Raw genomic sequence first — 16,116 nt, 5'->3', positions numbered from 1 at the left:
ACCCGCGGTTAAAACGTTCCAAGTTCGGCAACTGCTTTTCTTTTCTCCTGGTCACACGGCCCCCATTCCCAGGCGACCCCGGCACACACAAACGCACGCACAGTCACCACGCAGACGAAATTCTGCAGCTCCTGGCACAAAACGACTACCCAATCTCGCGTTTGTCAGTAAATTCACTGAGTAAAACCTACCTGGATCCTTAGTTTGGAGGGAGGACAGTCGCAGATACACTCTCGTTGAGGAAAGCTGTGGTGCGCAAACGATGGCGTCTCGCACACAGAGGTAGGGCGGGGCTTTTCCGACTGAAGTGTTTGTCGGGTTGTGTATCTTTCCGGTAAACGCGGAGGAGCTGAGGGTGCGTCAGAGGCGGATTGTGGCGAATCACAGTGATTAAAAAAAAAAAACAACATCCATGAGACACTGAGGGCGCTGCATGGGAGCCCGGAGACGAGGGGGAGCTGAGCCAGGAGTGGAGGAGGAAGCGAGAGCAGCCTACCTCAACCTTACCAGCAGGAAAATGGCGGCCTCAAGCATCCGGCATTTTTCGGATTCGGGGGGGTGTTTAGCTGTTCTGAGTGACGGACGACGTCACTGTCTAAAGAACAGCAAAAATGACGCCCCCAAATCCGAAAAAGACGGGGCTTCTTTAGAGGGACGGCTCTCTCCTCCAATGGCTGGCCTCTGTTTAGGAAGCCAGCCAATGGTGGAGAGACAGAGCAGGGAGGCGGGTTCTGAAGCCCTACTACACAACATAAGATCTCCTGACCGGAAGCTGCTTCGCAGCTTAACGGTCCGGAGACCTAATGACCGGAAGCTGCTTCGCAGCTTAACGGTCCCGAGACCTAAAAACGACAACACAAAAGAAAACGTGAAAATAAAGCCATGAAATAACCGAGCGGGGTAATGTCAACTCAACCTTTTATCATAGTAAATGTAAATGCGTATTTGTAAAGCGCAAACTACTCACCCTTGCGGGTGTCAAGGCGCTGAGGGAGTCGTGAAAATTACGTGAGCTATTGCCCAGAGTCACATGGTGCTGAGATGAGCTGCCGCCGGAGCCGGGGATCGAACTGTGAACCCTGTGCTCCGAAGTCAGCTGCCCTGGCCTCTGCACCACACCTCTCCATTATTCTGAGGCAGTTTAAGTGAATGGGTGCTAACAGAACCGGTCTTTTAGAAACAATTCTACATAACATTTTAGCAAGGAGGGACATTCTGTGTGTTACTGTGAAATTGATTGATTGATTGGTTTATGTCTTTTTGCCAGCTGTCATATTATTGTACTGTACTGTTTTGAAACTGCATTTGCATGTACTTTTATGGATGTTTTTATTCCGAATAAAGATCTTTTGACTTGACTTGACTTGAAACAATTCTTTTTTATTGAGGTTTTGACACATATCCTGCCTACAAATATTGGCCGGCATAGAATCTCATTCTCATGCTAACTGGAGTATGGATGTAAGAAACAAAAGCCGAAACTCTCCAGCCCCCTTTCCAGACCCCACTCTTCAATAGTGAAAGTTCTCCTTTGATTGTTTACCAAAGAGAGCCCTGGTGTGCATGGATTGTCAACACACGAGTTTGCATTGCCAAGGCTGCTCATACACTAGAGGCTCCAACCAGAATCGCTGTATCTCACCGGTCAGTGTCTACAAAGATGGCAGCTGGAAGAGATTTTCAGAGGACAAACTGGAGTCTTTGCATCCTCAGAAACTGCACTACTTCCTGCCAAACCCAGAGGTACAACAATGCACTGGTGTCAGGCTTCATTGCAGGGTGCAGTACTGACTAAGATCGAGAGAAACACACAATCTTTGCAGATTCTCGATCCTCATTTACTCAGCAGTCTTATGAAGTGTCACCAAGGCCACTTCAGAATACAGAACAGACATGGGAAACAAGCGTGGCAGAAAACATGCTGGAAACAAGATTCAGAGAGCAGCCACATACTTTGGATTCTCCACGATAATGTTAAGACTTTTTTTTTTAGTTTTATATAGCACAAACTCGACTCGAAAGTATCAGAGCGCATAGCTGCCAAGATTCCAGATTGCTAACGTGAGACATTTTTATAATTTCAGTGTAATTATGAGTGACATTCAACAACTATGAGTGACACTTTCTCGTGAGCAAAAATCTACCAATGAAGATGAGGGAAATATATATGAGAAATTACAGCCATTTCAGCCACGAGAAACTGAACGAAAATGTTAACACTATTGCAAAGCACCAGAAATGGAAGGGCACTATTCGACATGAAACAGACAGCATGGCTGCCACGTTTTAAGAGTCCTGTGTGTGACATTTTCCAGGTTTCAGAATACTTATGAATGACATTCAACTACTAAATGTATGACACTAACAGTGACACTTTTTTGCAAGCAAAATCAAGAAATTAAGTTAATGGAAACAGATAAACAAAGAGATGAGACTCATTTGAGCAAGGACCACGCATGAAAAGAACATGAAAGTGCTGCAAACAAAGTACATGATCCTACTAACAAACGACTGTATACCCACAATCTGCTCACATGCTATATGATTTTACACTTGTGATCACTACTGCTGCTTTCAGAATCACAGAAAAAATTGCGTGGACGGTGTAAAATTGCCGGACTATTACAGGGACAGAAAGTTCAAATGCTCTCAGCAGCAGAACTTAAGTTGCAGGGTGCACTATGTGCGTCTTTTAAAAACAGCCTCACAATGATGACAGGAAAAAGAGATCTTTATGAGAGTATTAGGAAAGCAATCCACATTCATATTTTACCAAACTATTGAATGTAGAAGCGGTTTTCAAGATGTTCTGTCTACAGTTACTAAGCCCTCACATCGGTTTGCTCTGATCACAATGAGACGAGGAATAGTACATCACCTAGTCGCTTTCCCCATAATGGAAACGCGTCACACCACTCCGTGCACCACTCCGAGCAATCCAAACAATGCACCATGCACTTTATGCTCTTTTGCCATTTTTATCTGAATTTTAGGTGATTTTATTTGAGGCCACTTTTTATAAAACATAATGTGAGAACAATAAATGCAGCTATGAAACTACTTGTTACTCTTAATGATCCGGAGGATGTGTTTTTTTGTTGCGTCATATCCAAAAACCAATTGATGTAAGAAAAGTCATTGTGCTTGCTAACCGATTTACATGTAACTAATTGGATTATCCTATATATGGTTGACTTTGCTTTTAGTATCTATTTTTAAACTTGTTATTGCTTTTATGGTTGTTGTATATACCAAACAAAGCTTCCTGAACTACGAACTAAGTAGAGTAGTTTATTTTGCCTATGCCCTGCCAGGGTCGCAAATTGCAAAAAACACAGTTGATGGACAGAATGCAGAACAATGTCTTACATTCACCCCAGTACAAAGATCTGGGCCTAAATCCATCGTTTTTTTGCACTCCACACCACCCTAGGTCAGACACTGGCTATATGCAAATCAGCCTTGACCCTGTGCCTCATGGGAACAGTCCAGCCCGAACTACCAAGCCATGTCTTTCCTAGACCGAAATCAAGCATCCAAGGACCGGTTTCTGGCTATCAACCTTCTTCAGCCTGGATAGCTTGACTCCAGTGATGTGGAGAGCCTGGGACTCACGTCTGAGCATACCCAACCCACTCGGGGTGAAAATTGCAAAAAACACAGTTGATGGACAGAATGCAGAACAATGTCTTACATTCACACCAGTACAAAGATCTGGGCCTAAATCGATCGTTCGAAGCAATGACTTCCTGGGGCCAGGAGGACTTGTAAAAAACATGCCAGATCCTGTCTGGTGTTCAGAGGCGCAACTAGAGCCAAATTTCGGGGGAGGGGGGGCTAAGAAAAAATTTCGGGGGGGCTGACCCTTTAATCAGTAGGCAGAGTGGAGCTGCAGGGCCTCCAACAAGGGGTGAAACAACAGCAAGGCCTAATTAACATTCAAATGGTCTTTTAAAGACCTGTGAAACGTTCAGGTGTGGCTGTGTGTGTGCCCGGGATCTGTCTCATCCCGGGCTGCCAGACACGACGGGGGGGCTGAAGCCCGGTGAGTCCAATGGGTGTTGCGCGCCTGCTGGTGTTAGACACGTTATGTGCACTGGCAGGCTGTGGAGTCATGAGAACACTATAAGGAGCTTGCCCTGCCAACAATTACCGACCACATAACAGTGACATGATTCACAAAACAAAAGGGGAGAAAACCTCACTCCACTTACTCTTAGCTGCAATTTAAAGCTGGTGAGTGCGGCCATTCAGAAAGGGCCCCTCGTGGCCGCTGTCACGAGTACGACGCAGATTCTCCCGCAGGCCACAGAATGCCGGGCGGGTGTGCTGCATTCAACGTGCTCACCTCTGCACAGGCTGGATTGTGGTGTGCTGCTCTGGTGGAGGGCTATTGAGCTGGATTCCACTACGACCAGCAGCACTGCGGTCAGTTCAGTCACTATCAACTGGCCGCTGCGGGTGAGGTGACGGTCGGGTGAGTCGGGTCGCAGGATACGATTCATTTAGTTTTCGGGTGAGCTGCCTGTGCTGCTGCATTGGTAGCAGCCAACCAACTAAACGGAACCTCCCTCTACACGCGCCGCAGACTGCAGGCCGTCCTAAGGCCTAATTAACGAGTGTGGCTATCTGTGTCAAAGCGGTTACATTGTTACCGTAGAAGCTAGAGCAGCCTGAGCCAACCCCGAAGCCTGCCTGGAACACTGCACCTCGCACTGCCATTCCAGATTTTAGTAATGGTGCATAAGCAGCGCTATATCTTGACAGCTCAGAAGGCGCTATAATTCAGGACTTTGGATTTCAGAGGGGTGCTGTGGACCACCACTCGGAAATGCCCAAGTCTAATGCCTGATGCGTGGTACTTGGCAGTACTGAGAGCACTTTACACGTGCACCAGTTCCGTTACAAACGGACACATTCATTTTGTTAGGCACAGGGAGATTAAGTGATTTGACCAGAATCATAGGATGTTGCGCGTCCCTGCCGAGAAGCGAACCCAGTTCCTCAGCTTCGAGGTCAGACAATCTATCCGTTAGGCCATATCCTCTCCACTTACTTGAAAGCCCGCTAGATTCACCGCATCCCACAACAGTCGACCACCATACTCACTCCAGTCCACTCCCTCACGCGCTCACCTTTATCCATAGAGCGGCGCATGGCCAGGAACTTGGGACCATCGTCGTAGGGGCCATCTTTACGTGCCTCAGAGAAGGCCAGCAGGTGCCCACGCGGGGTGTATGTAATCAGAGGGATCCGGTAAGTGTCCACATTCGCAATCTTCTTGCCAGAGATCCACAGCAGCTGCTCGCTCACGATCAGAGGATCCACCTGCTCCTGGAGGGATAAAAAACATGTGTGAAGACCTTCTTGAGCTGCTACGTTCACAGGCATGCAGTGATCTTTATTTTTTATGATTTTATAGAGGGCAACATTTACCCAAAAAGTAAATGAAATAAGGAAGAGGAGGTTAACGTGTAAATGCAGTCAGATGATGTACAAAGTGCATTCAACGAGGCTAAACTTCTTATAGAAAAGGTTCCTGCGTTGAGTACTTTACAAGAAAATAAGTCTTCCATCATTACTGTGGTGCCAGCCAGAAGGGTTTAGGAGCCGTTTTTAGGTCTCATGGCGTTACAGCACGTTAGCGCTGTCCGCCAGAGATCTATTGTCGCTGGGTCGGCTTCCCAGGAGACAGCACCTGGCCACGCGCATTTGCTCTCCAAGGAGGTGATCAGAGCGGGCCACGCGCTCGCGAACGCGCTCGCTGTGGCCAGCTGCTGTCTCCTGGGAAGCGCAAACATACACAGGCACACTTCCCCCTGCACGCATGCGCACACACAGAGACACACACACACGAGCGCACATACACATACAGAGACCCCCCCGTCGCACACACACACACACACGCTCGCACTCACAAGCGCACCGCCCCCCCCCCTGTCCCACTTACCGCCAATCCGGTGTTCTGTAGGCTCCGCAGGGCTCTCCCTCGGGCATGGGAGCCCCGCGGCACCGTGAATTAGGTCCGCCCTCCAGCGCGTGGAAGATCCGAGGCCGGGGCCAATGGACTCCGAGAACGAGGCTGACGTCACAGCAGCCCTCCCGGCCCCCTCCTCCGACGTCGCCGCCGGACGACGCAGACTGCCATTTGAGCCGTGAAACCCCTTGCACTGTTCCTGGTAACTCGTAATGGTATGCAGGGAGTGCTGGCCCTTCAAAAACAAATTACATTACAGGAAGTGTGTTATTATTTAGTTACGCTTATGAGGTTCTGCGTAATATTACATCCGGCCGCAGCCATCTTAAAGCTGATTTGGGCATGTCTTTGCGCCTGCCCTGTGCCCCTCTGCCGACTGTAGCCACTTAATGCCCGTGGCCCTACAACATGCCGCCTGTCACAAGAGATTTGGCTGATCTGGGCGAGGGAGAGCTCGCTGCCCCCGGGCTCCTATTAGCCTCAGCTGTGGCACCGCAACAGGTCACGTTCGTTGCAGCCGGAGCAGGCAATGAACCCACTCAGCCACCCAGCCTGCAGGAGCGTGCGGACATGAAGAGCAGGTGCAGGAGGGCAGGGACACGCACTCCGGAGGGGGCCTCCCCAGGCTGATTGATGCCCGTCCAGCGCGAGACTGACGTTGAGAGGCGCTGCAGGAGTGCTGTGAGGTACAGCGGGAGCAGCAGGGCCATGTCCAGGCAGTTGTCCTGTGAGGTACTTAAGTGGAGGAGGTTTTGGATCACACAAAGCGTGGAAAGCGAGTAGCACCGTGAGGTAGAGATGGTAACGAGGCAACCTCCAGGGAGGTGTATGATAGAGGCCGAGTTGCGTAAAGACGAATTACGCAGAAGATAGAGCCGAGAAGCGCAGCAGTAGCACGTTGTGAGGTACAGCGGATGTCAGGTATATGCAATAGTCCTGTTGGCTGCGCACAGGGAGCCTGTGCTGTGATGCACACGATGCAGCACTGAGCGGTACCGTGGGTAACACTCTGAGGATAGCGCCGAGAGGTGAGCAGGAGCAGCGCTGTGAGCAGCAGGGTTGTGTACAGTGGCAGCATTCTGAGGTACAAAGGGTATAGCGGGTGAGGTACGTACACTGTGCAGCAAGTCTTTGTCAGTCTGTCTGGAGCTCAGTCCGTGTGTCCATCGCCTTATCTCTTACTGTCACCTCTTTTTCTTTACCTCCCATCAATCAAACATCCAGCTTCGGGCCCCCCTCTCTCCTCTCGTCTCTGCTCCTCGCTCTGTCTCTGCCTCTCCACCCCGTGGGCTCCTCTGTGTGTCTCACTACCTCGGGCGCCCCCTGTCTCGCGGTCTTATTTACCATCTGTGCCTCTAGCTAAAGCACCTTGCAAACACACCAACACAAATAACATAACGTAAAACCTAACATAACATGCGTATTTGTTAAGCACACGTTCACCCTTGGTATCTTGGCGCTGATAACAGATGTTTATGGTTACACAACTCAATGAGACTCATTTTATCGTCCTCGGAAGGATGAATTGCTCATAAGCAACAGCTAACCATTCACAAACAATGTTTAGATACCAATTGCAAATTAAAAAAAAAATTAATGCAAAGTTTGTTTTAGGGGCAATACTTTATACTTGCAGGAATGTCTTCCTTTTTTTTTGCGACCGTCTCCTGGGTACTTGTCGATTACTTTGTCTTTTCAATAATGCTCCCATTTATGCAGGCCCCTTTTTCGCAACGGTTTCTGGGGCAAACACTGGGTATAAATTCACATCAGGTGTCTGTCATCACTCTGCTACTTAGTGTATGGCCAATAAGATACTGCACTTTGTAGGAACACAATTTATTGATGATTTATGTGGCGCAATCATACTTTTTTCTTTGTTTGAAAGGGCATATGAATGTTCATTTCCACTTTGGACATACACTAAACCACAAACACCAACAATATGCATATTGGGATAAACAATTGTATAAGTATTCTTCAGAACACTGACTCGTCTGAACACTCCATTCTTAAAAAAGTCGTAAAAAGACGAGCAAGCTAGTCAGCTGCCAGAACAACATAAGAATTGTGCTTCTAACAAGGTTTGAGGGACTGTTAATAACGCAACCCATTAACTGTCAACCCAAGAGGGCCGGTGTATCTTGGGAGGGAGAGGTTGTGGGGCGGGATGGGCCAGGGGAGGGCTACTGTCCCTGGGGAGGTAGAGGCTGCAGGAGAAGGGAGTGGGAGGGAGTGACAGTGGAGGCTGGCTAAGGATGTGGGAGGAGAGCGCATTCCTCGCATGGACTGGGGAACAGCCGGGGCCTGCCGAGGCCCAGAGACACACAACGCAGCAGGCTGGCACACACACAACTTGCACACACGCTGACACACACACACACCATACCTTTTGCGTCCAACGCATGCAAACGAAAGGAGAAATCGGCAGCAAAAGGCGGATAGATTCAAGTGGCGATCAATATACGTAATACTGCTGAAATTCAGAGTCACGCCGTTCTTCAGTAAATTAACTACTTCCAAAAGCCTGCCAATGGGAGAGCCCATCATGCTTTCCAAATAAAGATGAGCAGTCCATGGGATACCCCTTTATTTAATAACATTTGTGTCCCAAAAATGTGCAAATAAGAGAGGGGTTGTTCACCACTTGGACCCTGGAGAGTCCCGCGGGGGCATAGGCAGGAGTCATAGGCAGGAGTCAAAGAAAGGCTGCTTTGACTGTCACCTAAGGCACTGTTGTGTGATCTCATGTGCCTCCCTGGGGGCTTTAAGCTTGAAACAGCCGGAAGCCCCCAAGCATAGAGTGACCCAGGATAACCCATGCGGTCCGAGATGCCAGGACAAACCAAGAATTCGCGCAACAGCTGCAGGGACGCGCGCAGACTCCAAAAGAGATACTGCTTTACATTACGCACAGGGACCAGGCACAGCAGCCGCCCCGCACCCCACTGACTCGACACAAAACCTAAACTCCGGCTGCACCTTCCGCGCGGCGGAACAGTACACAAGTACCTGGCAGCATCGAAGAGGCCCTGCACCCTCTCAGTTCCACCAAGCGAGACATCTGGTTTCAATTATCGCGCCCGTGTCGGGCATGATATTTGAAACCACATGGCGGCCATGCGGGTAACCGACACCAATAGGCCATGGGTGGAGCAATGTGCCCGTCTTTGGCCAATTGCGCGCTGTGTTAAAAAGACGCACGCAAAGGCCAATAGCCTGGGGCAAAAGTAAAAGCGCACACGCAACGTGTGCGAACATCTGAAGCGAATTCTGAAAGCCCCTACATGAAGTCTCGCTGCGCGAGCAATGCTGCACACTGCAACGCTTGGCGCAAGACCTAAAAAGAGACATGGACCAGAACATCCTTAACAACTACAGACCTATAACTTATCTCCCCCTCCTCGCAAAACCCATAAAAAAATGCATGCTTGCACAACTCAACAGCCACATTGAAAAATACAACTTGCACGACACTTTCCAATCTGGGTTCAGAAAAGAATGCATCACAGAGACTGAAATTCTGAACATCATAGACAGAGTTACACAAATCCTGGGATAATGACCAGGCCTGCCTCCTACTCCGCCTGGACCACTCGGCTGCCTTTGATACTGTCAACCATGACATTCTCTTAAACATCATCGTGCATCAATGGAACTGTCCGTAAGTGGTTTCGTCTTCCCTAAACCAAAGCTCTCAGCTAATCAAATTAAACAACTCTACCTCAAAAGCAATCCTTGTCTCGCAAGAAGTCACACAAGAATGTATTAAATCTCCCGCCCTATTCAACCTCTATACAGAAGCCCTAGCAATGAACCTGAAACAAGCCAAAATTGCCTATCATCTCTACGCAGATGGCACTCAACTCTATTTGAAAATATTGTCAATCAAAGACATTCAGAGCCTAAATAGCACTCTTTCCACGGTTCAATCCAGGATGTCCAGTAACCATCTCAAGCTCATCAAAACCAAACTCCTTTTCATCCTACCCAAAGAAAAAACCTTTCCCATAGATATCTAGCTTGACAATCCAACTGCATTAAACTCCCAACTATCCATATCCAACTCTGTTAAATCCCTAGGGATTACACTTGACAGACACCGGAGTATGAAAGAGCATATTAATGCCACTGCAAAAAGTGACTTCTACACGTTGAAACGCCTTAAAAAGTCAAGCCTTTCATCCCTTTCGAAGACCTAAATACTGTGGTACAATCCTTAGTCCTCCCCAAGCTGGACTACGTGAACACAACGATAATGGGTGCCCCAAAAACACACATAGCCCCACTGAAGGTCACATTCCATCCAGTGGCTAGACTGCCGCCAGATGAGAACCCCTTCGGCCACTTAATTCCCACTCTCAAGAAACTCAACCGACCATCCATCAAGGCAAGAGCTATACTTAAAACTGCTTTCAGAACCCACAAAGCTCTCTACACGAAAAAACAGCCTACCTTACAAATACATTTTCAAAAGTCAGTCAAAAGAGACCACTTTGAGGATCTGACAGTCTACTCCGGATCCCAGCAACATTTAAGAAAGAGAAATCTCGCACCCGTTCCTTCGCCAGGAACGCTCCTAGAATCTGGAACTTGTTGCCTCAGGATTTGTGTGAAAATCATTTCCTCACTTCAAGAAGAATCTGAAACTTTCTCTTCAATAAATATCTAAACCCTCGGCCTTAATCAATACAACTGGTCTCTTAGCTCCCACCCGCACCTTCTGAATACATTTTAGCGTCACTACCTCGAGGAAACTATGCCTCCACTCTCCCCACCTTCACAACACCCTACCATAGCTACCTCAACGTGGATATCATCCATCTATTCTATTGTCCATCTAAAACATCTCCTTTATATATTGGTATTAGATATTTTATTCATGTTATATGTAAATTGTGTACTTGCTGCTGTGCTAATGTTGTAATGCAACGTATATATATATATTCATTCACAGAAAATGCCACAGGTTACAGGAACGTTATAGTTAGGCTGACATTTCACTCGTACAAAACTAGAGAAATTCAGCAGTTATAGTTAGCTGAGCGAATTATAACTTGCGCCCCAGCAATGCACTGCTAATGACGTTGCATATTACATGGTCAGTGACATCTCTGATGACATATATACACACAAATTATATATATATATATATATATATATATATATATATATATATATATATATATATATATATATATATATATATATTACCTACTGGCGGTCGCCAGTAGATATATCTAGTTAGGATTTTTTCTCTATGGAACTTTTGAAAATTCTATGTCTAATAACTTTGGCGTTTGTGGACGGAATCGGCTGAAATTTTCAGGAAAATGGCACATTTTGTTTCTGAGCAGCCCCTGAAAATTTGGGGGGGTTCCGTCAAGGGGGGGCCGAGAAAAAAGGGGGGTCCCAAAACGCGTTTTTCCCATTCATTTTTCCATAGGGCCTTTGGCCTCACTTTTAGCTCGAACGGCTGAATGGATTTACACGAAACTTGGCAAAATTATAGGGACTGTTAGCCCGATGTGCCTTTGCTGGGTCTCAATATATGTGCTCCAGTGGATTTTGAGAAATTAACGTTTAAAAAAACAGATATATCTGTGACAGCGTCCCATATAGCGCTCCAGATCGCGTACTTTTCGCGTAACGGAGCTTTGCGTAGCGAAGCTGATTGGCTCTCCGGTGTCTGTCAACATTCTAAACAGTCCGGTGCGGCCGCCATCTTGTCTCTCGGTAGGATCGAGAGACAAGAGGAGGAGAAAAACGAAGGGGGAATTTAATGAAAGGGGGCAAGGTAGACCCCTCTTGACCCCCTAGGAATGATGTTGGGGTTATTAAAGGGTCCCGTGGGGCAAATAATAAAAATTTGATTTTTCGCGGTAGAAGTGCTTCTCGGTTCGCGAACCGGGTCGCAAACTGTTAGCGAAACGTGAATTCGCCATTTTGTGTTTTGATTTAATTAAATTACTAGGTATAGGGTACTAGGTGTCCGCTGCGTTTGACACGGTCGATCATGCCATCCTTCTCGACCATGTCAGCGCAGCGGGCATCCAAGGCACTGCCTTCTCCTGGATCGCGTCCTTCCTCCAAGGCAGATCACAGGCAGTTCACCTTTCTGATTTTTCTGCTCCCCCACTCCCGGTCACCTGTGGGGTCCCTCAAGGTTCTTCCCTTTCCCCTCTTCTTTTCAATCTTTACATCCGCCCCCTCATCTCCTCTCTTCTCGAGCTGGGGGTCTCTGTGTATAATTATGCAGACGACCTCCAGCTCGTCTTCGATCTCTCTTCCCCAGCTGACTCTCTTCCTAAGTTCTGTTCTACCCTTGTTTTCATCTCTGAGTGGATGAGCTTCAACCAATTGAAGCTCAATCCCGATAAAACGGAGCTCGTCCTTACTGGCGGATCGTCTAATCCCTGGTCCTCTGCTCACTGGCCCCTTTCTTTTGGTCCTCCCCCCTCTCCTGTCTCCTCAGTCCGGACTTTGGGCATCAAGATCAGCAATGATCTTTCCATCCACGCCCAAATCAGTTCCGTTTTGTCTTCTTGTTTTTCCTCCCTCCGCCTTATTCGCAAGATCTCCCGGTTCTTTTCTGTTGATGCCCTCAAAACCACTATCACGGCCCACATTACATCCCGCCTGGATTATGGCAACGGCCTGTACGTAGCCATCCCCGCCTACGAAACTCGCCGTCTCCAGGCCATCCAAAACCAGGCGGCCCGCCTTATCCTTCGTCTTCCCAAATCCTCCCACATCACCCCGGCCCTCAAATCCCTCCATTGGCTCCTGGTTCTCTTCAGGTCCCGGTTTAAATTAGCCGGTCTGGCTTTCCGGGCGCACGTTCGTTCTGCCCCGCTCTTCATTAACTTTCTAATCTCCTCCCACGCTCCCAGTCGATCTCTCCGCTCTTCTTCTCTTTCTCTCCTTCATGTCCCCCGCTTCCGCAAATCCCGAACCGAGGGCACCCGATTTTCTGTATTGGTCCCCCAGATTTGGAACAATCTCCCTCTCTCCATCCGCTCTATCCCCATTTTTTCTCACTTTCGTAAAGCCCTTAAAACTTTTCTTTTTCTTGAGGCATTTCCCGGCTAACCTCTCATGGGACCCTCTGTAGATACTGTTGTGCTCCTCAGCGCCAGGAAGCCGCTTGGCCGCAGTGCGCTTTAGAAATTTCTTTTTCATTTCATTTCATTTCATAAGGGGGTACGGGAGACGTATCCTGACCCCTTATGTTTTCTGAGGGTGGCTGAGGAGGCTCATATATGTTGATACATGTCTTCCAGCGGCTGTGCGTGAGTGTTTTTTTTTTTGCTGCGTGACGTCTGTTAACGTTCGATTCGATGGAAATCAGGAACTGTTGACCGCCATTTTGTCACTGCAAGTAAATATTTTGTTAAAAATAATTGTTATAAATTAATCCTTATTGATAAACATTGTCTGCGCCATCTTGCCTTTTTTGCAATGCCACACCTTTGTTGAGCACGGCAGCCATTTTAGATGCCTTGACCAGACCCACTCTCTGCACGCCGCCGATCCTCAGCATGGCTCCCCACCCTCGCAAGCATCTCCCCCACGCACTGGTCACCCCCGCTCTCTCTCTCATGCATGGGCCAGAAACCTCCTCCCATCTGCGCTGTTCTTCTCTGAGAATCACACCCTGTGCCCGCCCGACACCTCCCTTTCACCCTATTCACTACCGCACCCTCTGACACTCCTCTTCCTCTGTGTCCGATTGTCCAGGCCGGTCCCAGGCTATCACCTAGCCCTGCAGATGTAGTTTATGGCCCCAGCTGTAGAGAATCACCCCTCTTCAAAGGAGTTACAGTAGATCAAGGCCCCCACCCGATGAGATCCGTCACACCACACGCGTTCCTACTATCTGATAACCATCCTGTATTGTGCTTGGGGAGGGGATTCTCACTGTGAGGGTGTGTGGGTCCGAGCCTGAAGCGGAAGATTCCAGGGATGCCTCTTTGTACATCAAAGTTTTTACAATTATGTGTCACATTATAAATATATAGCACTCCAACAAAGTAGTAGGATTATAACACTTTAATAACTTATAAATATATACAACGCAACAAAAACAGTAAATGCATTTAAACATTTTTTTGAAAAAAGAAGCAACAATGGTCAGTAGCTGTGTTTTGTGCGAATAGTCCCAAGGCAGCACAACGTGCTGAGTTCTGGACGGCACCCAGGTGATGTTACCTGGGTGCCGCACTGGTTTTTGGTATCCTACAATGCAGCTCCGAAAAACGGCGTGGGGCGTCCCGGGGGGCGCGGGGGAAGGCCTCGTCAGTAGCGGTCTGTTGTGCGAATAGTCCCAAGGCAGCAGAACGCGCTGAGATGTGGATGGCACCCAGGTGATGTCCAGTAAGTTGCCGCACTGGTTTTGGCATCCTACAATGCTGCTCCGAAAAACGGCGTGGGACGCCCCGGGGGGGCGGCGTGAACGGGCCTCCCTAGGTGGAGGCTCGTCTGCTGTACTGGGGCACCCCTTTACCGTTTCAGTTGCCATTCCGCCCGCTTTTGCTACACTGTGCCTCATCCTCCATTCAGCTGTTTATCGCCTGCTCTTGCGGCTACGGCGTCTCGCTCACCATGTAGTTGAGTTGCGCCCACTCTTGCGGTGCAGCGATAGGCGGCTGCCACAGGACTCTTAAAATGGCGGACGGCTCTTCGGATTTGGGCCTGGTCCACTAAAATGGCCCTGGGACATCTTGGAACTCGGACGTCCCCTGAGCCTTGAAGATTTTACAAAAGTCTTGGGTGCCCCCGACTCCTGCAGGCTTCCGGTGGGGAGCGGCTGCCATGATTGTTTGCGGAATGATCACGACGGAGCCACGAGATGGTGGTGCTCTCATGCTGACGCCAGCTTCAGTCTGAAACATCCAGAAACAAGGTGGGGCTTTCATCGTTTGGGAAAAAAAAATGTTTTAATCCAATGAAAAAAGTGTTATTTTTAGGTCATATGATCAAGCCTTCTATCATTAGGAAACCAAAAGTAAAATGAACCAATGAAAAGTTTTATAAAGAAGTCACATGACCTGTTATGCTTACGTTACGCGCTGCTATAAAAAGCGTAGAAAATCCGTTGGCACATGAGGCGGCGTCAGTAGCGGACCGATGTGCGAATAGGCCGAAGGCAGCACAACATGCCAAGATCCGGATGGCACCGAGGTGGTGTCCAGCAAGTTGCCGCACTGGTGTGGCCATCCTACAATGCTGCGCCGAAAGTCGGCGTGGGGTGCCCAGTTGGCCTGTGAGGTCGCGTCAGTCAGTGGGGGCTGTTTGAGGATCTGACTGCATTGGAAAGCAATGGGATGCTGTGCGTCGCCCCCAAGATGGAGGCTCCTCGGCTGCAGTGGGGCGCCCCTTGGTGTTTCACTCGCTATCCAGCTGAGTTGCGTCCGCACTTGCGGCTACAGTAGGCCGAAGGCAGCACAACGCGCCGAGATCTGGATGGCACGGAGGTGGTGTCTAGCAAGTTGCCGCACTGGTGTGGCCATCCTACAATGCTGCGCCGAAAGTCGGCGTGGGGTGCCCCGTTGGCTTATGAGGTGGTGTCAGTAGCGGACCGATGTGTGAATAGGTCGGAACCAGCACAAGGCGCCAAGATCCGGATGGCACGGAGGTGGTGTCATAGTTGAGAGTTCTGAGCAGTGCTTGTAACACTGTCTGAAGCTTATTTGCACCTGCTGCAGCTTCACTATTGCCCTGGTGGGGCCAAAGATCGCCCATGACATAGGCGGCCGGCTCCCGAGGTCCGGCGGAACTTTTTTCCTTTTCCTTTCTGCATCTTGTCCCACAATCCGTTTGACCTGAAGACACGACCAGGTCCCTGAATGTGTGCAGGGGGACGCTATTGATTGAATCAAAATGGTGGCTTCACACAAAGCTGACTCAAGCGTTGCTGCTGATGCTATACAGACAAAAACTGTTTTTCAGTTTGTACATTCTTCAGGATTTTTCCCTCCAAGGCTGGTTGAGAGTTTGTAGAACAATGGCTTTAGATCTTGCCCTCCCCTCTTTTGACTGTTGGTTCTTGTTGCCTATCTCTTCTGTTGTCATTTAACTGAACCTTTTTTGACTGCCGAAAGGGGTTCTGGTGCGACCGTTGGTTGGTGGAGACATTT

General features: G+C 48.7%; 1 protein-coding gene across 1 annotated transcript in view; it reads right to left on the bottom strand.

Moving 5' to 3' along the window:
- Positions 1-16,116, bottom strand: part of NEU1 (neuraminidase 1) — a 105,963-nt gene that overhangs the window by 38,797 nt on the left and 51,050 nt on the right. Inside the window, exon 2 of the mRNA XM_086924558.1 lies at positions 5,136-5,334. Within this exon, the coding sequence (XP_086780684.1) occupies positions 5,136-5,334 (199 nt within the window). The remainder of the gene's footprint in view (positions 1-5,135; positions 5,335-16,116) is intronic.

The sequence above is a fragment of the Lissotriton vulgaris genome, chromosome 5 (assembly GCF_964263255.1).
Source record: "Lissotriton vulgaris chromosome 5, aLisVul1.2, whole genome shotgun sequence".
Classification (NCBI taxonomy): domain Eukaryota; kingdom Metazoa; phylum Chordata; class Amphibia; order Caudata; family Salamandridae; genus Lissotriton; species Lissotriton vulgaris.
Note: the sequence above shows the minus strand (reverse complement) of the source record. Positions and strands in the feature narration are given on the sequence as shown.